We start from the raw sequence: 23900 nt of genomic DNA, 5'->3' as shown, positions 1-23900 counted from the left end.
GAACATATGAAAATATGTGTACTTTATTTTAGCTATAATTGCAGGAAAATGCAAAATATACTATTGTACTTCAGTTTAGTACTACATCTATAAGTTATGCATTATACTGTTAAAGTTAACAGAATCAGCTTAATTCCATTAAAATTAAGATCAATTAAAAATTTATATATGATTCAGTTAATGTGGAATATTGCATTGCTTGTGTAGAGGGTTGCACATTTCAGCTCATAACTTATAAGAGACATGAAAATATACATAGCATCCTTACATGATACTGCAGTCTGGCCCTAATATAACACAAAAATATAGACCGTAATAAAGAACCTTACAAATAACTGATTTAAATAAGATGCACTTGAACTACATATATGGAAGTTTTAATGTGGATTATATATAGCATAGATATACTATCAATGATGGTATTATGTGACAAATTTACTTCCATGTTCAAGTACAAACTACATGGTTGTGTTCTGCACTGTTTTTAAACAAACAGCCCAAGATAAGTGCTCCGTATTTAGTATTGGCTACTTGGTTAATGGGGAAACTTTAAATGGTTTTGATCATGATATCATGATGTCTGTAGCATTCCGTAATAAATTGTGAATAATAGGTGATCATTGGGTTTGTACAATTCAGGTAAGAGAAGTTATCCTATTATTATTGAGTACAGAGAACTGACAGATTTACTAATACATGTAATATTAATTTCCTTATCTAACATTACATTTGAATGTGCACCTCATCTGTCACCATGTGTTGTATTCATCCTTGGCCATGATGTACTGTAAGCCACAACTTCGTGTGCACCATCAGACATGCATGTCTATGGAATTGTACAGAAGGAGAGAAGCTAAATTAAGGAGAAATTAGAAAAAACATGGATTAGCTACACATAAGGGTTTAATTGGTAATTATGATCTAATAAGGTAAGATATATCTAGGTATAGCTTCAACGACCATAGAACAGCCTGCACCCTGACCACGTAATGCATCTCCAATTGCTTAGCATCATCTAATGTAAAACTTCTAATTACAGTTCGACACATGGATCATCAGTCTTCACATGTGTACAGGGGGGGGGGGGGGGGGGGGCTGCACGCATTGATACATCTGCCTTGTTGACTCTTGTAACATCGAAAGGTAGATCACTGGTTGTCTTATTGTCCGGGAAACCATGCATATGGGAAAGACAGTGTGAACAAATTTAAATTAAATGGCCATGTCCTTATGGAGAAGACAAAGGGACGATAGGAAACATAAGACAACACATTGGAAGTGTAGGATAACAATTGTTCTACAAAGACTGCTAGATAACATGATATATGCTTAGCGTGTTGTGGTCTGTGGAAGACCGCCAGATTGATGTGTAATCCAACAACTTCTACATCTGCCGCTGATATGTGGGTAAAGCAATATTTCCTTTCAGTTTAAGGTACAATATTACTTTTGCCCCAGGTCATTCGTGATGTCGAATGATCCCGCAAAATACCGAGTGACCCGCAGCGCCGCATCGGAGTAATACCCTCAGGCGAATTCTTCCTGGCGTGCTGGAGGAGATCAGAACGGTGACTGCTGAATTGGATTGAAACCACCAGCCATGAGGAAACATAGGCCTCAATCGAATATAAAAAAACCTGGTCAGAACTACATAAACTTAACAACTTGAGTAGCCGATGCATCTCCTTGGGGCGGAATGGCAAGAAAAACGGTCATGAACGGTGGCGCACCTCTGGATGACGACGGCAGCTTTGCGGCTTGGAGTTGATGCTCATAGTCGACCAAGAGGAGTTAATTGCTCAATATTAACATGAGCTGCCGTAGAGTCCGACTGCTCGATGTCCAACCTGTTGAATTCCCGGAACAATAATCCACATAACAACCAATTGCATGGGGTTGGCATCTATAGGATATCTCCATGTTGTTCGAGCTATAAATATATTAATATGGAAGAGTTTTTTTCTTTTACAACCAAGGAAGGAGATCGTGGAATATTAAGATAGACTGAGATATGATTTTTCTGGCCTAGTTTTTTTTTCCGAGGACTTTGTGGTTCGTTAAGAAGGAAGGTTTATTTTCTTTATCAACCGAGGAAACATATTGTGGAGTATTAACGTAGATTGGATATGATTGTTTTTTTCTCTTTTACAACCAACGAAACAGATCGTGGAGTATTAAGATATAAATAGACTAAATTAAAAAGATAGATTGGGATATTATTATTTTTGTACTGTTTTGAACACGAAGAAAGGAGAACGTGAGTCTTTTCTTTTGCAACCGAGGAAACCTATTGTGCTGCATTAACATAGATAGAGATATTATTTTTATTTCTTCTACAACCAAGGAAACAAATCCTGGAGTATTAATTTTTTTCCGTGGCATTTTTTTCTGAGGTTTTTGTCGGTTGATCTACACCGTAATAACTCGGTCCTACCAGATTAACGACTCGTAAAATATAATTAACGTGGGAATTTTTAGGAAGTCTAGAATTAGTATAGGTATAGTTTTAAGTTTGCTTGTATTATTTCAAGTAATCTGACTGAAGGTTGAGCTATGTCTACTGTTGGAGAAGAGAAGAACGGATGTGCTGAGGTCTAATCTGTTTTGAAATATCAAAGATGTTCATCAGTTTGAGCCATTATAATTTTAACCTTTGTAACATGTAATAATCAAATGGAATGTGTCGTCGATACGTACCTGCTTCCATCGTATTTACCACTGACTCTATGGAGGATACTATTTTGTAGCTGGTCCACTGATTTATTTCATGATAAACCCAACCAGAGGTTTGGCTAGTGGTTTTGGTGAAACTAAAAACTGTTAGCATGTATAAAAGATCACTAGATCTGGATAATCTCTTTGCGAAGATTTTTTTTGAACCGAAACCGCAGAACAATTGTTCTATGGTATATTTTTATTATATAACGAATGTACAAATACAAAGCTAAAAAAAAGAAATAGTTTGAATCAACCAATGCCTGTTCTAGGGATCGACATAATTAAATTAGAGATTCTGTTCTATCCAGGAACGGATCTTATCAGCCTTGGTTTCTTTAGCTCTTATTTCAGTAGCTTGGAGCCCCTCTTTCAGATAATGCTTCCATGTGTCCACTGTTGGTGTTGCCATTCTGAAGATCTTATCATTCCTACTCATCCATATGCCCCAGCACCCCATTATTATGACATCCATAGCAATTGCCGAAGGGAGTTTGGTCAAGGTCAGATGAACTTCATCATATACTGAAATGCCTCTTTGTTTACTAGGAATGATAGAATACCAGCACATCAAGGCAAATTGGCAATCCCAAAAGAGGTGAGTTACAGTTTCCTCAGTGGCATCTGAACATAGTGTGCAGTTGTAATCCTCCAGATACATACCTTTCCTTTGAATTAAGTTCCTAGTGCTTACTCTGTCACTGAATAACAACCAAAAGAAGATCTTATGCCTAAGTGTGCATGCAGTTTTCCAAAGGAGTCTGAAGATATTGTGTGTTGTGCTTTCCCCTTTAATGGCCTTGTACATTTTCATGGATGAATACTTAGGGGCTGACCATGTATACAACTATGACTGTATTAGTTTGGCCAAAGCTAATAAAAAATTAAAAAAATCTACCTACAATTAAGTCCACTTCAGAAGTAAAATAAACCCTGAACCTACTACTATTGTTTCAGGTATGTTGTAGTATTCTCATGTTCTCATTGTTTACCTTCTGGTTAATGTAATACATATATCATTCGTGTCGTTCCTTTTTGTTGCTTCTGGAGGTATTGTACGTGTACTGTTGAGAAAAGGATGATTCAGATGATTCTTTATAGAAATTGTTTTCTCGTCATCCAGAGCACATTTAGTGGAATTGTTTCTTTTGTGTATGTCAAAGTACTCTTCTGTATATTTATGTAGGTTGATGGATTAGAGAGATCTGATGGAGACGGTTAAGAAAGATTACTAGCGAGAACTAAGTGCAAAGGTACACAATGGAATATTCGTGGTGGCTATATTTCTTATATTGACACCCATCATTGCCCGGCTACGTGTTGTTCTCTTTTGTTGATGATGTCTTGTTGCTATTGATCTTTCATACTGGGCCATTAAATTTTATAGTACCTCCTATTTGACAACCAGATTACCAACTAGAGAAATGCTATATATCATAACAAGTTAACCTTGATAGCTGGATATTAAACCAAACTGTAGTTCCGTTGAACTGACATAGTACCCTATAAACAAAATACAACAGGTGTTGGAATTGACAATCATAGCCTTAATTATATCTAAAGTACAATAGTGTGCTTTTTATTTTCTTAAGTCTGTCCATTTTGAAAGAATTACTTTCACATGCAAAAATTATTAATTTGTTTATCGGCTTACCTTTGTAACGCCCCGGACACACCCGTCGGTGGTTGTTACTCCTGGCGAGATCTAGACTAGCCGCACAGATCAATACTAGTCTTTCCTGCGCATTCTGTGCTCACTCGTGCGCACCCGGGACCAACTTCCCGGCCAGTCACCCATCCTGAAATTACTTCAAGCTGAGCACGCTTAACTTGAGAGTTCTTTCTGAATGGGCTTCCGGAAAAGAAGGAATTTCATATTGATATGAGTAGTCTACTATCCCTATTAAGCCAGGATATTACAATCTTCTCCAACATGTCCGTTCCTTTATGTTGCAACTGCATCAGAATGTGAAACAATTAGGGTGTATTTACTTCTAAGGTTTTATTTAATAATTTCCTTATTCCTGGGTAACTGTGGCGCATATTTTTCTAGAAGAGACAGTGCTATCTGATGTTGTTATTTCTGTTAGTAGTTGCCTGGGTAATTGACTGTTTAGTCTCTATTATGTCTGGACATTAAGTTTGTGCAGATTATATCATTAGGTATAACTTTCGCTTAGAAACATGCTCTGAACTGAGACATGTCCATTTGCCTGCAGCTCCAAGATCCCTAACAGACAGGTTAGAACAAATAAGATTGACTTTCTTCTGGAGTAAAAAAAAGAATCGAGCTAAGTTGAGACGATGTTGATAGCTGAAATTATTCATGTCTCCAAGATGACGAGGAATTTAAAAATCATCAAGATAAAACAGGAAGGCGAATATGTGGCGCAGGAGATTGAGAAGTTTAGTTTTATTAATATGCCTGATGGTATTCGTATTAATAGTGTTCCGCCATGTGTGGTTTATGTACCAACGTTTGTTTTAGTTAATTAATATATGGGTGGGGTTTAAAGAAAAGATCATGTCAAGTACCTCAAATATACCAAATGTTAGTGTAGCTACACGTGTTCCTTATACCTATGTGATACATGTCTGTAGTGTGATCTGTTAAGATATTGCAATTGTGGGTTGCCGTATTTTAACTAGGAAGCTTGTGTGAGGAAGCTCCCTGCTTCTTGTATGTGAGCTTTTCCAACAGTATTATCTCGTATGTATATTCAAGTGTTGCACTAAGTATTTATGCTCTCTTTGTAGTTTTCCAATTGCCAATAACTTTATGATGGGTATTGTCAATGCAATGCTATATTCTGATCAATCAACTTGAATCGCTACTTTTTAGTGCAATTAAAATATCTTTTTGTACATGCTAATTCTCACATATGTTTGTAATATTAGTCGAGATGTGCAGTTGCACGTGAACAATTACTAGTTCATCCCAAAGTCCAAACTGATGAAGAGAGGCACGTGTCTCCGACTCGCATGAGCTTTGCTTCGAAGAGCTTGGAGGTTGGCCCGTCGCAATGCAGGTCTGACGATGTCCTTTGTGGCGCGGACCTCGTCTATGATCTTGGTTCGATGCTGTGGCGACAGTGACCTCTACCGAGATGATCGGTCGACGGTCAACCTATGGCTAGGACGGAGTGAGAAGGTGCTCGGGGTGGTAGGTTTTTTGGGCGTTGCTAGTTGGCTTTAAATAGCCCGAGCAAGCGAATCGTTGGGTTGATGTGGGTGGCCGAAGTAAAGTTTCTTTTTTTGCCCCATCGGTGTGAATGTCGGGCAGGCGGATGTCCGACATGAATGAGGGTGGAAAGCCGCCCCGCTCGGTCCCATCATGCGGCATAATTAAAGAGCGATAGGACGCAATAAGAGTGGCAGTAGAGAGGTTTTTGGGTGGATCCGCATTGTTGGATGCTCGTATACCTCTTTTTTTGTTGGGTTTCGGTTTTGTGGGATTTTGAATGTTAGAATACTTTTTGGATAATTTTATGACTACTATTGGATTGACAAAAAAAATATTGGACCCCTATTGCAGATATTTGTGGGCAATTTGATGATCGCGTTGGAGTTGACATGACCCGGGATCTGATAAGGTCTGACGGGCCATTCCGTTGCGTTCCTAGCGGCTGAGTAACTGGTGGGGAACGGATATGAATGGGCGTGCCCCGTGCGGCAGCGTGGAATACAGTGTCCTGTCCGTCTCATCCCGCGGAGTATACCTGGCCATCTGTCAGCCGGCCCGGGCTTCGGGCCGGTCCTACCAAAGTCCGATTTAAAAAACACAGGCCCGAGCCGAGCCAGGCCGGCCGTCGGGCCTAAAAACCAGGCCCAAGCCCGACCCATCACGCTAAAAGCCCGCCGGGCCTCTTCCTTAAATGGTGAATACGCCGGGCCCGGGGTCTCAAAATCTAGGCCCAGGTCCCGCCCTTGGGCAAGGTCAGGTCGGGCTTTTTCGGGCCGGATCGGGTCGGGCCGGGCTGCCCATGGCCACCGTGGAGACAGGCAGTCACGTGGCGAACCGACCGACCGACCCTTGTCTTCCCATCTTCTACTCTCCCTCTCTACCCGTCCCTGTTCCCTTCCCCCTTCCCCGAATCGAAAATCCCCCGCCCCTCGCCGAATCGATACCGCGGCATAGGCGATCTCGCGATCCTGTGGTCGGCCGAGCCAACCAAACCCTAAGAAGCACGCCCAATGCCGATCCCGCAGGACGAGGCGGGAGAGATTTCGGGATCTAGGTCGAGGGCAGGGCGGTGGAAGCGGCGGCGGCAGCGGCGCACCCCGGTGGCGGACTGTTCGGGGAAGGCCCAACCGGAAGCCGCGCCGTCATCGCAGCGAGGCAAGAGGAAAGCCTCCCCGGAGCCGTCGGCCGCAGCATCGCAGCAGCGAGGCAAGAGCGAAGCCCCCCTAGAGCCGTCCGAGGGATCCAAGAGGCGGAAGGGAACCACCAAGAAGCGGAAGGGAACTGACAAGAAGAAAGCCGCTACGAGCACGGGCGAGCAGGCGGCCCCAGCTTCACCAGGCGCATCGCATGCCTCCTCCTCCTCCTCCTCTGCAGTCAGCTCTCCTCTGCGTTGGCCTCACCCCCCAGCCTACATCCGAAACCCAGAGAATGCCCATGACCCTGCGATGAAGGATGCCCTTGAAGCTTATGACGAGCTCAAATGCAAGTACCGTGCAAAAAGAAGTAAGTTTGGGAGACGCATACACTCTGCTTTCATTCTACTATCTGATTAGTGATTGCTAGGATAGCTATGCACCTCTAACAAAAAAACAGTTGTCAATAATGAATGAAACATGTCTATTTTGCTCAAGATGATATGTATTTGAACACAGTAGACTGATTCACCATTTTTTGCATGTTAACATGCAGAGCTCCAACAACAGCTTGCAACGCTTGATATGTCTATTTGTGGTTCGTGTATGGCGAATGCAAACTTGCAGAGCGTTCGTGAGTCTACTACAAAAACAATCCTCCAAGCAGCTAAAGTTATTTTTAGCTTTTCGTCCTATGTCGGTATGTAACACATTGCCTTTATTTAGTGTCTCTGTATAGTTTTGGTTTTTCTCTTATGTATTGTTGCATCCTACAAAGCATGAACACGGCAGAAGAAGTTGCCGAATCCCCGTTCTGATACGGCCGGACACGGGGACACGCGGGGATACACGTATCCCTCAGTATTTTCCAAATTATGAATTAAAAAAAGAAAAATAAAAGGGAGGACATGGCTGGGACACGTGGGGGACTCGCAAAGAATAAAATTAGATGGCTAATGGAAGATTAATCCACCAGTCGGAGCAGCACCCTCGTGCGACTTGAGGCAGCGCTGGATCTGGAGCACCCTCCTGCCTCAATGCTGCTGCTGTTGCGCCCTCGCCACCGTGCTGCTGCTGCCTGCGCCCTTGCCCCCGCCGCCGTTGCTGCTGTTGTGCCCCCGCCGCCGTTGCTGCTGCTACATCCCCCGCTGCAGCGCTGGCCGCTGCTGCTGTTGCTGCTGCAGCGGCAAGAGGAGCAGGTTGGGAGGAGGGCGGTGGCGAGAGCTGCTGCGGGGAGTTGAGAGATCCATCGCTGGGAGGAGAGGCGATGGCAAGAGAGTGGCGGGTTGGTCAAGTGTTAGGGCAGAGAGAGATAGGGCTTGAGTTTTGACGGTGCACATTAATCTGTAGCATCCAGTGGCTCTTGAAATGGCACTAGCTGGGCTGACCCAACTACTAATGGATAATCTTCTCTGTGGCTCTTGACAATGGGAGAGGAAATGGCACTAGCTGTTCAGAGAGTTACTGCTGAATCCGAAATATCCTCCGTGGGCTTATGTTCAGAGAGTTACTGCTGAATGGGGCGATCTCTTTCTCGTTTCTTTTTTGTCTTTAACTCTATATTACATGGCATATTTTTATTTATTTTCATATGTATTTGCCGTATCCCCGATAGGCTGTTGTTGGAAAATGCCGTATCCTGTGTCCCGTATGCGTGTCGCTGTATCCGTGCTTTTTAGGTTGCATCTATAATTTTTGTTTTTCTCTTATCTATTGTTGCATCTACAGATGGTAAACTCATGGCACGATCATCTGGTTTTCTAATTGATTGGGATGAGGGGAGTAAAGAGGGCACTGTTTTGACATCTGCGCGAATAATCTGCTCAAAATACACGGCCCTAACCCAGTGGTCAGGTACAGATGAGTATGTACCTGATGCTGAGGTATGTTTACAAATGAATACGTTTGTTCATCTATGTATGCTAAATAACACTTGTCATAATATATGTTTTTGTATCTGTCTTTAGATTATTGCTCATTTGTTGGATGAAGATGAGACAACCGTACCTGCAATCTTGTTTCGCTATGACAAGCACATCAATATTGCCGTGTTGAAGGTTAATTTAGACTTGTGTGCTAAGATTCCTAGGTTTAGTAGTGACATAAACTATGGTCAGGAGATACTTGTGCTCGGTAGAGATGAACGTTTAAACATGACAATTGCTCATGGATGTGTTCATTTCATGGGCCCAACTACATACCAACGTCATCATTATCTATTCACTGGTTGTGAGGTATAATATCTTCATTGTGATTATCTTATAAATATTAATTATTAACTTATGTTGCTCATAGTTCTGATGTTGGCAATTTAAATATCTTAGCCCAGCATTGGAGGAATGGTTATTGATTTTGATGGGCACGTTTTGGGGATGGCTAATTTTCCCGGGACAGCATATATTCCTTCCTCTATTGTATTGAAGTGCTTGGATATGTGGAAAAAATTTCAGTAAGTTTTTCTTCTGTTGGTATCATTGTATGATTAAGTCATAAGAAAATATCTTGAGGAAACACAATTGATCTTGTGATGTGCTTGTGTTGATATATTTCTTCTTATATTGCTAAGTCTAATTTCTGTTGGATATTTAGAAACAAAGCTTCATTCATCAAAATTGTGTTTTAAGTTATATGATATTGTTCATAGTTTTAGTTTTTGGAATTTGATAAATGACAATGTTGCAAGGTGTATCCCTCGCCTGCATATTGGGATGAAGCTTTCACCCATTAAATTTCTCGATCCAATTCATGTGGAGAGGATCTTTCGAAAGTGTAATATCGATTCGGGTCTGATAGTTAAAGAGGTAGATGTTGTCCACTGTTCCTTGTTTTCTTGAACAATGCTTACTAAATGCTATTGAGTAATGCATAACAAATTAAACTGTAGGTGTCCCATGGATCGATTGCTGAAGAACTAGGAGTTAGACCTGGTGATGTCGTTGATTCCGTGAATGGAGAGTGTGTTGCTACCACAGTTGAGGTAATTATTATTAACAGTAATAGCAATAGATGTGTTATGTTACTTCGTGAGTAAAGTCTATAGGAAAAACTCACATCTCATGTTTATGGTCTACTAAATAACTCACATTTATCATTCCTGTTGCTGCTATCAGTTGGAGAACTTAATTATGAGAATATGCGAGAATCATCTTGACCAAGGAGGAGCCATCGGTTCCTGCATGGACATTCTAGTATGTTTTTTTATGCGATGTTTAACTGCAGTTTACTTTTATATCTTCTATCAAAGCCCTTATGTTTATCCATAGTTACAAGCTAAAACTATGATCATACGAAGTCTATACTATATAAAATGCAGTAGTTCTCGTGTAAATCAACTCAAAACAGATTATTCTAATTTGTTCAGGTTAGTGTTTACTTACTCTTTTATTTAAGCTAGGAGTCCATTTTTCCACTATAGATGAATGGAAAATGAGATATTATGTATGTAGCAGATGGAAATATAGTTCAGAAGCCAGAGAAACTGTGAAAATAAGGCAAACAGAATTAACTAACTCAAAATAGCCTACAAAAGGCTAGTCAAGAAGAGACATCTGAATTTTTTTTAAAGAAAAGAGATTACTGGACATAAAAAACACATCATCCTTTTCCCCCAAATGTCTCTCGTGTCTCATCTTGCTATTATCCTTTTTCGCATCTATAGCTGCCCTTGCGCGGGCATGTGTCAGGAGCTTGAAGAAGTACATTAGCAGAAACATGTTGACTAGCAGCATCCCATGCCATCATTTACATCACATATTGCAACATGCCTTATAGTCATTGTAGTTCTTGTTTATTCATCCTGTTCAGCAGTTCTGCTTTATTTTTAGCAGCACGGGCGTGGAGAATTATCTCACTAGCAGATTAATATCAATCTTTTCAAAGCTACATCTGTTTCTTAACTTCCAAATTGCCCAACACACTGCTAAGCCATTTGCATGAATTCTTTTATCTGTGGTTAAGAATTTCTCAACCCTTGAGGATTTTTTTAGCTGATTGGGAAATAGCATCAGCATGAATGAACATAGCAATCTCTCTCCAGACAACCTTAGGTATAGCAGATTCAAACAACAAATATTGGACAGTTCCAGGATGACCTCAGATGTAGTATTTCACTATTTTGGATCACCCAGCCATTTTCTTTTTATTGTTTTGTCTTTTTTAACAACACATTTTCTCTAACAACCACAAAATGTTTTAACTTTGATAAGTATTTGAGCTTTCCATATGCGTGTAGAAGAACTATCACCATATCTCATCATCTATACAAATTTCACTGTAACCTGCCTTCATTTTCATTCCCCCAAGACCATGTGGTAACAGAAGGAACAACAGACAGACTAACCTATTGAGCTTGTGAAAATACAAAATCATGTTTATCTTTTGGGGCACCTGTTTATCATCTCCTAAAACTTTGTTGCCATTCATATAACATTGACTCACTGAGTATCCTTTTTATCACATATCATAAAGAGCAGGGTATTAGTGAGCAAAATTTATCACCAATCTACTTAGCCTCTCATTATCTGGTATTAACACCATTACAAATGATGATTTTCTTGCCTTTCAAATAAATATTTTGAATCTTAAGTAGGTCGGTGCAACAAGATCAGTCATCTGCCTTTTTTCCTTGACAATCTCCTGTCATAAACCTTCCCTTTTTAAGTGTCCACCACCATTTATTAGGGATACTTGCATTCATTTCCTCAAATTTTTAATAGCAAGACACATTTCTTTTTTGACCCACAAATATTATCCCATTTGACTTGGTGATACGTTCCATTTGTCCCAGCGCTTTGTTCGACACTGTTCAGAAACAAGAACATAGGCATACAATAATTAGGGAGGTTGGATACCTGGGATTAATCAATGTAGTCATGCCATCAATTTACATATATATATGTACCTGGCAGATACCAAGGCTTCTCATGTTTTTTCTCATCTACTTTCTCCTAGTCAATAACTTGTGTTGTAGATGTAGTAACAGCTCCCCCCTCCCCCTGGCATCTTGAAGATGCATTGTCGTTAGCCATGTCATAATCAAATAGTGAGGAATCAAGCCGTTAATCGACCCATCATTCTGAGCTTATTGTACCATCTTAGCTATAATATGAGCAGCACTGCCTTGCACCTTTTTAACTCCTGACGTGTGATTATCTGGTTAGTAATTTGGCACTAAGTGTCCCATTACACGTGAATTCCAACCTCTAATACCAAGTTGGGCTAAAACCTCATATTTCCAAACACTGGGTGAGGACTGAGGAATGTCCATTTGATTTCTTCTTTTAGTTTCATGTGAATCTCATGTTGAAGCATGATCCTATCTGTTTTATTTCTGTTAATAAGGGCATTTTTAGTTTGTTTTATTAAAAATTTCATGTAAGGCTCCAATCTCAAGGTCAGTTGCATGTTCATATAAACAATTCAGCAGATGCGTCTGCCTTGTTGTATTTGGCTATTCGCTCAGCATGATCAACTTTTGGAAAGAAGGTTGACTATCCCATAATCTAGACCCCTAACATAAAATTTATTGTCATAAAACTCTTGAGAGCCAGGATTGTATGTATGATATTATTTTGACAATGTCCCTACACTTACGGAAAAATCCATCAAGATCACCAGTTCTGTTAAATTTCATATGGAAAATAACATTCTTTTTAGTTTCTTCTTCAATAAAAGGCCTATCTAATTCACCATTGTCAATGTTTGATTGTCTCTGTCCTGCCAAAAATATTGGGATCAAATTTCCTACGCTAGCCCTAACCATCCTTTATAGAAGTCATTATTCAGCATTTTTATGCGAATTTCTGCCCCATTAATGATTTCTTCACCATTTTCAGATTTAGTATTCTTTCTCTTTTTACTACCGTTAGCGATCCTATGAAAACTAGTAGAATGCCCGTGCGTTGCTACGGGCTAAAATGCGCATAAATGAATCAAACAGATGATTAAGGTCGTCTCCAAGGTCAAAACTCATTTCTTTCTCATATGTTTGGATGTGTTCACACACCGCACAGGCTTCCCAAAATCGTTTGGGCAATCCAGCTGATATGTGAGGGAGAAATGTGGTTGTCCGCACTATCCGCCCTCTTAACTCCAACAAGCGGTCTCAACACAAAAACCAAACCCCATGGCCCACACTTCTCTTTTCCTCCTCGACCCTCCCCTTCACGCTGGGTTTCCTACCGTAGTGGGACATTTCTCGATGGAGTCCCCTCCTTTAAAACCGGATGATGCTCACCTCACCATTGCCATAGCTTCCTCTATCTTTCACACTATATTTCCACAGAGACTGCCAAGGAGGCCCCTGCCAACCACACCGCTCTCCATCCTACTCCTCTCCCCCGTATTTATGTCAATCCGTCACCGCCATCAAGGGGTGTGCCGCCCGTGACACCCCCCGAGCCAAGAAGGCAGAATGACGTGCTTACCATGAAATAAAAGTATGATGTCCATTGTTGGGCATGCAAGTCTATTATTAACTCTTGAAGCAACCAAATTCAAAAAAAACTCTTGAAGCAACCAGCAATACATTTATCTTTCTATCCTAACCAAAAATTTGTACAATTTGGTGGGAAAAAATGAACCGCTCACTCATGCAATTTGCTACAAAGCGATCTCTAATGAAATACAATTTGCCACATTTTCAAAAGTAGGAAAATTGTTCCACTCAAACAGTCATAATTGAACAGACCAACCCCAACACCCATCCTGCTCATTCTCAACCCTCACTCGTATCACAAAATCTACTTCATCGTGTTCTAAGTGAGCAAGTGATTAACACCGTCGTGGCAGGCCAGCGGCAAGGGACAAGGGCGGCAACTGCCTTCCTATCTTAGTGCTGGAAATCAACATGCACGTTTTTATAGAATTAAAATGAAAAAAGAAATTGCATGTACATCAAATTAAAAATCAACTGCACTTATGTGAATTGGACACGGTGGAACACAACCTTTGCCTTTGTCCCCCATGGTCACCGGTTGTCCAAGTAATGATGACATTTACTTGGTGAATGACAAATCAAAAGAGAATACACAAAGGACTCTGCCATCAGCCATGAGCCGTCGGACTTAGCAGCCACCGCGCCATTCTCAAATTGTTGTTCATATTCACAAGATGGAATTATTCCAGAAAATGGCATACATGTACGTGTTGTATAATGAAATGTAAGTATATACCTGTGTATGGATAATGTAGCCTACACATTTTGCACATAACTTTATTTTAAACAAAATTCAGCCATGGAAATTGCTAAGCTACTGTCTATGTCTTGAATATACTGAAATTGACTTCACTGGATCTATGGCTTGAAAGTGGGCAGGATCTGCATGTTGATCCAGCACACAACATCCCGTGCTCCCAGTGTAACCCAACTAACAAATCGTGAATATGCATATATGATGGATTGCATTACCTGAAACGCACATAGTCTGGGTTCTGGCCGAAGTGTTGCTTCCACACGTGATTGACGCCCCAACCGCCCCAACCGCGCACACCTGTACCCGCACTACACAAACATAGAAGCACGCGAGCAGCTGGAGTGTGAAGGAGCCATGGGGAGGCCAACCGAGGTCACAGAAGCCGGCATGGCCGCTTGCCATGGATGAAGATGAATTCTGTAACATTTCTCTTCACCTTTCAGAATCGTCAACCTAGGAAGGAACCACAAATGTATACACACACAAAAAAACTTCTTCCAATAGATCAGGGCCAACTCACTTTGGAGCTCCACCACTGCGATGCTAGGCCAGCAGCAGCGCTTGCCGAGCCTTAACATGTATCCTCACATTTAGACAAAGCAAAACATACAAGATGACTGGTAGCCGATCATCATCAGGAACAAATCAAGGTTCATCCACTTGGTGCCTGTCGATGATGATATCCCATACAAGCCTCGAACAGCCTGCATGCCGGGTATTGTCCTCGTGGCCCTGACTGCAAATGATGTACCAATGATAGGAACCGGGTCCCTACCAGGACGAGCTCTCAGGTTATAGGGGTGGAAGGGAGGTTGGCGTGGAAATGGACCTCGTGGATGGGCACCCCGGGCGCCGTCGACGGAAGGCCCGGCCCCGAGATCGCCGGTGGCAGCGGCGGCGGCTGCAGCAGTAGCAGCGGCATGATGGATGCAATGGAGGTCGCCGGTGGTGGCGGCGGCCACGGGAGCTACTGCGGCCCGGTGATGGTGGTGACGGGGGCGGGCCGCTGCAGCCCATAGCTGCGAGGAAGGTGCGGATGACCTGGACCGCTTGAGTCAGGTCTTGAAGGCCGCCGTCATCTCCTCCGGAGTGAGCACGGCGGGGGCGGGCACGGGTGGCGTCCAGGCGGGGGAGGAGACCGACCCGGTGATGGACGACGTGCTGGCCGTGGTGGTCATCGGCGATTGGCAGCAGGAGGGAGGGGGTGGGCTGTGGCGCGGACATGATCGAACTTGAGACACCTGATACCGGGTTGATAGGAACCGGGTCCCTACCAGGACGAGCTCTCAGGTTATGGGAGGGAGGGAGGGAGGAGCAAGAGCGACGAGAGAGAGAGGGCGCAGGAGGCGGCGGCTAGGGTTAGGTCTCCCGGCTCCCTTTAGGAAGCCGAGCAAATATGATTGCTTCTGCTCAACTTCAAACGAGTCCTTACACGAGTTCATATAATCTCCAAATACGATAACTGGGCTAAGCCCCTAATAACGATAAGATAACTGGGCTAGGCCCCTAACTGCCTGGGCTGTAGCATATGCCAGTCATAACAACCAACATACTCATTCTCGATCAAACCCTACAGCAGCATTGCTCGTTAGCATGCCAGACCCGGTCGAGGAAAGATAGGGCCTGGACGGCATATATATGGAATGAGATCTAGGACAGCGGATAGTTCCACACGGGCAAAGGTATTGCGTCTTGGATTTGAAATACCCAGCCAGCAGCATCATGATAACCTGAAGTAGCCATGGTTATTTAATTGTGGTTCATTTCATTATTTGTGCCCACTTGAAAGAATAACAGGATGGAAACTTACATATATGCAAATGAGGGTTAGGGTGCACTTGTAAGTCTCGAACCAGATGTATGCAGGAATCATCACAAGTGCTTCGTTCGCCAATAGGCACATAAAGATGGTGACTATAGGTACATAAGGAACCAAACTCATTCCTGAGGCCTAGTATGAAGTAGAAAATTAGCGACCACGAAATGGACACCAGAAATACGAAGGGAATATTGGCTAGGTAGTGGCCTAGTAGGAAAACCAGTGTCCCGGAATGCCAATTTGAATCCTCATGAAAATATATCTGCATAGGAGGAAACAGTGTGTTGATATGGTTTTTGGTGCTTATTGTTTTCACCAACATATTCTAGGTATAAATCACATATTCTTTAGTTAAAATTATTAGAAAGGAAGTGGCCATAATGTTGCAATTCTGCTTTAAAGAAGAAGAAAAACCGACCTTGATCTCATCAGTATGAGCAGTCACTCCACAAACACTCGGAAGGATGACAAATGAAACAAACACAAATATTGCAGAAATCCTAACCTGTCAAAACAATGCGAACATTTAGCGTCAAATCGTAAATACCGTAAATTTACTCGAGAATAGAAATGTCCAGTAAATTGAAATGTAATTCTGCACTGACACTAAACACTACAGATGACAATGACTGACCAATGTTGATAAATATGGTGCCAAGTTAGTGAGCAATATTAGAAGTACTTCCACGACATATGAATTACTCCTTTAGATAAAATTACTAGAAAAGAAGTGGCCATACTGTTGCAATTCTGTATTAAAGAAGAAGAAAAACCAACCTTGATCTCATCAGTATGAGCAGTCACTCCACAAACACTCAGAAGGACAACAAATGAAACAAAGACAAATATTGCAGAAATCCTAACCTGTCAGAACAATGCGACCTTTGAGCATCAATTAGTAAATACCATAAATTTACTCAAGAATAGAAATGTCCAGTAAATTAAAATGTAATACTGCAGTGACACTAACCACTACAGATGACAATGACTGACCAATGTCGATAAATATGGTGCCAATTGAGAGAGCAATAAGCATATACAATACAAGTCTGCTCCATAAGTACTTCCAGTCTCTTGACACAATTAACAACGATCTCTAAGTGACAATACCAATTCTTGCTACATCACTGGCTCTTCCTTTACTTTTCAAATAAGGACCTTCCTACATTACACCTTGTTTCGTTATGGTTTATGGATATTGCAGTGTCATATTTCCGCACAGAGGATGTCAATCTAACATAGTTGATTGTGGCATTCCTACTCTATGATTAGCGACAAGACAAATATGCAGTAGTTTAGTACCTTCTCAATCAATTTTGCAATCGTTGATTCAACAAGGGAGCTTCAGCCAATGACTTGTACGTCGCTTTTAATGTCCGGATTGGTACAGCAGTGTCCATGCTCATTGATGAGATATTCCTTGATCATCATGTTAATAACTACAAAGCTTTTTATCTCTCACGACGAACGAACATTTGGCCATCAAGTTGACTAAAATGGTTGGACATAATATCATAATTTATGTCATATCAAAATCAAAATATACCTGTAGATTTTTTGCACATGGCTATGATACTGTCGAAGTCGGTATGATTTCCCTTAGGAAGTCGTCAGATGGACTTTGCATGATTGAACATGGAAACCCAGCATTTGAGAAGTGCCATAACAGAACAAGGCCAAGTAAGGAGAGTCCTTAAAACCATAGGATGAGATATGGAAAACAGGGCCATCTACAACAGGAATAAAGATGTAGCAATAAGGATCATACAAGAAAATAGGCACTGTTTTCATGGATATATAGTTTTTTAAAAGGGATATATATGTGACCGCAGGACAATTGAATGGGCTGCAGTAATACGGATCATACAAGAAAGGATAAATTACTCTCATGAATATATAGTGAGCGTGCACTACCTTGTGCAGGCTTGTTTGTTCACAATTCATCTTGGACATAGACATCGTTGATTGAGTGAATCAAGCAAATAGCATCCCACTCGAGTAACAACTCATGCGATATTTAGCTTGGGCTCACCATGTATCTAATGTTGAAAGAATTACCATAAATGACAGTAATGTTGAATGAATTAGCAAAATAATTTAGTGATACTATAAACTTGGTGGCATTATTATGTAAGCCATTACCGCTCATTCTCACCTCACTGACTCATAACGATCAAGCATAAAAACCACATGATCTAACCATGGACAAAGACAAATACAAAATGGCAAAATAAAACTATAAATAGAACTGTAGCAACACGATTGTGTATGAACAAAAATTACATGGCAGTGTGATGGTAATGTGCATTCAACCCTGCTTTTTTTACAGGCCACTTGCAATTGGACAAGGATTTAAATCATCAAAAGTTCAATTCAATACATCAGTCCGCAACAAGTGTGTACCTGCAATGAAATAATGATCATCAAATTACAATAGAGAAACATGGTAATGTTTGGCGTGTATCACTAATTCACCATCAGAATCATTACAATACATTGAGCTATTAGAAAAATAAGAAGTCTTTGCAATGGCAGGTAGCACGCACATAAGCATCCCGTCGTTCCCATCCACACTCAGCACCATCATTTGTACCTGCACCCTGAAGTCACTGAATGAGTTTCTGAACACACAAAAGTAAAGCAGCCACTCTACCATGTATACACAGGCAGCAAACAGCATAGATTGAGTGAGTGTATGATTACGTTAAACTTCATACACAACATGACGTGTTATAGATGATCATGTTGTCTTCGTATACATATTCGTACACCCATCAGGTGATAAACAAAAGGTATGTATTAGGTCGTTCTGTGTGTATGGTTCATGCATGAGAGGGATTTTGGCCGCCTCATAGAAAATCAGTGCATGCTAAAAACTTATTAGTTGGTCCTTCATGAATCCGATCCATAGAAAATGAGTTAGCGACGACCTTGCCATCATCGGGGAGTTCTGCACCTGCCGCAGCCGCAGATCGAGAAGGTCACGTGGGGAGACTCAGATCCGGCTACCCTATGGGATCTGTTGTTCCAGGCCAGCGGGTGGGATTCGGATCCTCCGCCGCCGGGCACTGCAGCAGCAACACGTGGAGGAGAAGTAGCAGACGTCCTGGGTGGACATGGGCGCAGGAGAACGAACTCGCCGCCGCTGCAGCACGCTAGGCAACTGTCGCGGCCACAAACTATGAGAAGGAGGAGGCCAACAAGGCAGGGGCGATGTCAAGTTGAGATGCGAGCAACACCGCATCGGGATGATGAAGGAGAGGCTACGTGACTCCAAGGTGAGGCCGGCGTTGGTGTGTAGGGAGGGCGGCGGCGGACACGTTTTGAGGTGACGCGCATCCTCGTCTCCCTCATCTCCTCCCGCGATCATGCTGCATCCAGATCGGGCGAAAAGATAAACGAGGGGTTAAACGGGAGACATGCGGCGGCTAGGGCTCGCGGAAGGGATTGGTCGGCGGCGGCGAAGGGATGGATCGGCGGCGGCGGCAGCGAAGGCATGGATCTGGTGCGAAGGGATGGAGGGCGGCGGTGAATGATCTGCTGTGCGGGTCGTGCGTGCTAGACTACTGTGGTTCTCGCTCGTACGTGCGTGCGAATCGATGCCTTTTTTTTGCTGGTTTTTTGTCGTAGGTTCGACAGAGGTGGGAGGACATACGAAAAAAACCCAGCGAAAGGTGGGACGAAAATAAACCGTGGAGACTATTCACCAACTGCTCCATTAGGAGTAGAGATGCTCTGCGCTGCTATCACCTTTCAACAGTCTTAGTCTTTTCTTGGTACCAGTATAATTCTCCTCAGGATGAAGTTTAAATAACTATTACTACCTCTGTCCCAATAAGACGTTTTTGCAGTTCAAATAAGACGTTTAGTACTTTTTTAGCTAACCCCTCCCCCCCCCCCCCCCCCCCCCCCTCCCCCAGCACCACTGGCAGGTGCAGCTTGTGCACCATATTCTGGGGTTTTTCTAGACCTAGTTACAATGCCGCATGTCCTCGAGTATTTAAAAAACGAAACCCCATTCTTGAAAGTATTCTGTTTTTTTCCTCTTTTATTTGTATTTTACCAATTTCAATAATATCTTAACCTGACTAGCTTGTGCCAAGCTCTCTTAACTAGTCTTGAAAATCAGGATGTTGGAGCCAATGCAGCTCAGATGTGAATTTGAGTGGGCTGTTATGACTGAGATCTATCATTCATTTTCCATTTCTACATGCGCGCTTCCAATCCCAAAAAGAACATACCACTTTGTTTATTTATACATTCTTACCCTTTAGACTTTGTGATTTAGGGGTATAGAAGGCCCTGAATCCTCTTTTTGAAACATTCGAATCATATTTTACTTTACTAGCGCACTTTTTCTGTGAACTCAAAGGAATAAACTTTGCTGCAAGCTTTCTAAATAATCATATCGATGACTTGGTGAAATCTCACCGAGTCATCTCTTATATTAGCTAGCACCCATACATCTAGCTTTTCTCATGATGTCTCTCTATCTGGTAAAGTTTTAAAGGTGTTGGAACGTTTAGTTGTACCTTTCAAATTTCTCTTGTCAGTCTTTCAGCTTTGACTTGTCTCGTGACTGGGAAGGCTCTTGGTCCTTCTAGGTTGCTCAATTGAGTTGTTTTTCTACTTTTTTTGTGTTTCAGCACATTTTATCCATCATTTGTGAAGCTTCATCATTTACTTTAGTATTGTTAAGATCACCTTTCTTTGGTATGATCATACCTTCTTCATTAGGCTTCCTGTTTTGCACATCGTCTGCGTATGGTTCATGATCATGTTCACCTTAGTGGCTCCAACTGTATCACCAACTTTAGTCTTTTCGTCAGCCCCCATGACCTTAGCAGGAGCAGATTTGGATTTGGTGGTAGGTTTTGGGCATAGTGCTTACCGGGACGAGTAGAAAGCATTCTTATAGCAAATTAATATTGTCAACACTCTTGTAAATATTTTTAAGCTTTCTTCTCTTGTTGGAGTTTCTTTTACATTTTCACCACCATCTTTATCATTTGAATCGTTTTAATTTACAGGTTGGTATCTTGCACATGCGGAAAGGTCGCAAAGGTCCGAGGCGCACTTTAAGTCTGAGATTAAATGTATCAGACGACGTAGAGGTGTTCACAAGTGGTATGCATCCTTGCAGTTACTATGAAGCTTCTAGCAAAATGCATATGGATTTGGGGCTCGGTCTGTCTTAACAATGAAATTCTGTTGTCCAGATTTCTGACTTGGCTCTGCAACAGACCGTGCCGAGTCCATCGTTGGTGGGATCTTCGCGCACCTGCACAGTGAAACGGCACTCACCAAGGAAGGTTGAATACGATGAAAATTCTAAGATTAATGTACAGTTTTGCAAAATTGATCTGGGAAGGTTTTCTCTTAGTTTTTTTTGAAGGATAGAGAGTGGGGAGAGTAGAGGTGCATGTGATCTGCAAACAAGATTTATAGATTGCATGGCTGTCTAGGCCGGCATTTTAAGCTGCGAGAACGGATCAGTGGACAGTTTGTATTCTGTGTCTGCATGTATCGTAAGCAGAGTCAAGTTCAGATATTTAGAAGAAAACATTCTCTTGGAGCGGAGCCCAATTCCTTGCATTGGACACCTGTTGTCTGAAGTGCATAGTTTGAAGCCGTGTTTGACAGACAGACATTTGATTCTTAGTTTTTTCTCCGGCCGGCTCGGTGCGTCGTCCAAGCCTGCTACATGAGCCGTTCAGTTCGGAGCAACAGAAAATCGTCGTGGTCGCCGAGGACGACATGGAACGCAGGGGTTGGCTTTGTGTAATTGCGTTAATGGGCCGCTGTATGGCCCCTTGAATCCCTCGGCCTTCCTAACGCCGATGAGTCTGCAAATAGGAGTATTTGGTGGCAACGTGTGATCTGTTTTGACCTGGTAACCGCGTCCAGTTTAGTCCCACATGGAAACATTGAGAAGAACGGCTCGGGGAAGATGTGTATATATGTGGAGGGTATGACAACGTTGAAACTTACTTACCTGGACGGGGTCTATGGGTGATCAATAAGACTCATGGCCTAGACCAATTGCTCACATTGTACTTTGTGAGCGTGTTGATCACTTTGTGAGCGTGTTGATCTACCATCTCCCCTTTGTGGGAGAGTGGACGTCGTAATTTGTGATGGGGTACGCGTTCGCGCGGCCCCTGCCCAAGTTTTTAAATTAAAATTTGTGTTTATTTCGAATTTGAATACATTTTTTTTGATAAACTTGTTGTATTTTTTTTGAGATAATCATGTCCAGAAGTTGATGAAGAGATTTTCTATTGAGGGGTCTGGATGTATAACAAGGCTCACATGGCCTAGATCAATGGCTCACATTCGTGATGATCTACCATCGCCCCTTAATTGCAGAGTGAATGTTGTAATTTTCAAATTTTCTATAGTTTTTTGTGTTCTACTCTTGTTATTTTTCCTTGGTGCAAACCTTGTTTTGAATTTAAAATCTATCATTTTCTTATAATGCTAATTTTCATGCTTTGGTAAGCTTCCAAAAACTATTTCACCACGAATTTGCAATCGCAATGAATACACATATCCAGGAAAATGGAGTCAATGAATGCTAATTAGATTGGTGGTGCAGGCCCGAAAAACTGTCCAAGTGGTGAAGATAGTTGAGAGGCAAGCACAAAGGAATTCTAAGATTAATGCATTGTTTTGCAAAATTGATCTAGGAAGGTTTCTTTTGTTGGTTTTGTTTAGCTGCTGGAGTGCTCATATTTTTTGGAGGGATAGGAAGTAGAGAGTAGAGGTGCATGTGATCTGCAAACATGTATAGATTGCATTTAAGCTGCGAGCACGGAACCGTAGATAGTTTGTAGTTTCTGTCAATACATGTATTGGAAGCAGAGTCGGGTTCAGTTTTGAGAACGTAAGAATAATATTCTCTTGGAGCAGAGCCCAATTCCTCGCGTTGGACACCTGTTGGAGCCCAATTCTTCATCTTTTCTTGAAAATCATTCTCTCGTGACGTTCGATGCACTTTAATGAAATCATTCATACGTGTCTGTGGTTTGAAACCATGGATCCAGCATCCTACCCAACCGCATTAGACAAGCCCTGCACGAGCAGAAATATAGCACTACCGTATGCGACTCGGCACCAAACCGCTGGCAAGTAGGCGTTGCGATTCTACGGCGGTTGGAACTTGGAAGGCTCACTCATCGCCCTCCGACTGCAGCACGAGTTGACATCGATTTAACAGGCCTTCTTCCCCTCCGGTCGGCCAGCATCTGCTCACACAAATCTACAGACGTATATCAGCTCTTCAGCTGTGGAGAGTGGCAAGAATTCATCGACGGGTGTTCCATGGTTGCTCCTTGCTCGTGGTCGGGCTCGATCCTGATTTTTTTTGAGGATTACCAAGCTTTATTAATCAAATACAACAGATTGTGGGATACAAGCAAGATCAGGGGATTGGCCAAACCAAACGTGCCGTCCCAGACCTAAAGACAAAGGGTGCTTGGCTAGTTTATGAGCTTCTATATTCACCCTACGACTTTCAAAAGAAAATTTACATTAAAACAAACTGGAATATGAGTTGATCTCACTAATAATTGCTCCGTTCCCACCTTTGGATCTGGTGTTTATCTCTTGAACAACTTGCTTGGCATCTGATGCTATGATCATATGTTGTAGTTGGAGGTCTTGTGCCAATGCGAGTGCCTCTCTGCAGGCTATGGTCTCTTTTTTTTGAAATAAATCGTTAGCTTTATTAATTGCGAATAACAGTTACATCGTCCATAAGAAGAGGTACAATTTCATCCATGGGTTCCTCAAAATATTCATTTGTTACGGAAATTTTTGCTAATCTAGCTAGTTCATGAGCCACCCTATTTGCT

At 42.1% G+C, this 23900-nt stretch overlaps 1 protein-coding gene, 1 long non-coding RNA gene and 1 pseudogene across 3 annotated transcripts; 2 read left to right on the top strand and 1 right to left on the bottom strand.

Annotated features, from left to right (window-relative positions):
• Nucleotides 1–1191: 1191 nt before the first annotated feature.
• On the bottom strand, nucleotides 1192–1886 carry LOC123155998 (uncharacterized). The gene is made up of 2 exons (XR_006477740.1): nucleotides 1731–1886; nucleotides 1192–1637 (listed from the first exon to the last, which is right to left on the bottom strand). It is a non-coding gene; the product is annotated as an uncharacterized lncRNA (long non-coding RNA).
• A 4906-nt stretch (nucleotides 1887–6792) lies between these two features.
• On the top strand, nucleotides 6793–23517 carry LOC123162935 (uncharacterized). Of its 2 annotated transcripts, none has more exons than XM_044580707.1 (11): nucleotides 6793–7402; nucleotides 7589–7732; nucleotides 8761–8915; nucleotides 9000–9266; nucleotides 9357–9481; nucleotides 9716–9833; nucleotides 9917–10009; nucleotides 10143–10220; nucleotides 21075–21171; nucleotides 21264–22186; nucleotides 22304–23517. In XM_044580707.1, exons 1-10 carry the CDS (start codon nucleotides 6910–6912, stop codon nucleotides 21269–21271), a joined length of 1578 nt encoding a protein of 525 aa, XP_044436642.1. In that variant the 5' UTR covers nucleotides 6793–6909; the 3' UTR covers nucleotides 21272–22186; nucleotides 22304–23517. The 2 variants fall into 2 exon arrangements, with proteins under 2 accessions (XP_044436642.1, XP_044436641.1); XM_044580706.1 differs by having other exon boundaries at nucleotides 22290–23516.
• Nucleotides 22032–22209, top strand: LOC123163233 (uncharacterized; annotated as a pseudogene).
• Nucleotides 23518–23900: the final 383 nt, after the last annotated feature.

Source organism: Triticum aestivum, chromosome 7B (genome assembly GCF_018294505.1).
Source record: "Triticum aestivum cultivar Chinese Spring chromosome 7B, IWGSC CS RefSeq v2.1, whole genome shotgun sequence".
Classification (NCBI taxonomy): domain Eukaryota; kingdom Viridiplantae; phylum Streptophyta; class Magnoliopsida; order Poales; family Poaceae; genus Triticum; species Triticum aestivum.
This window is presented reverse-complemented; position numbering and strand designations above follow the sequence as displayed.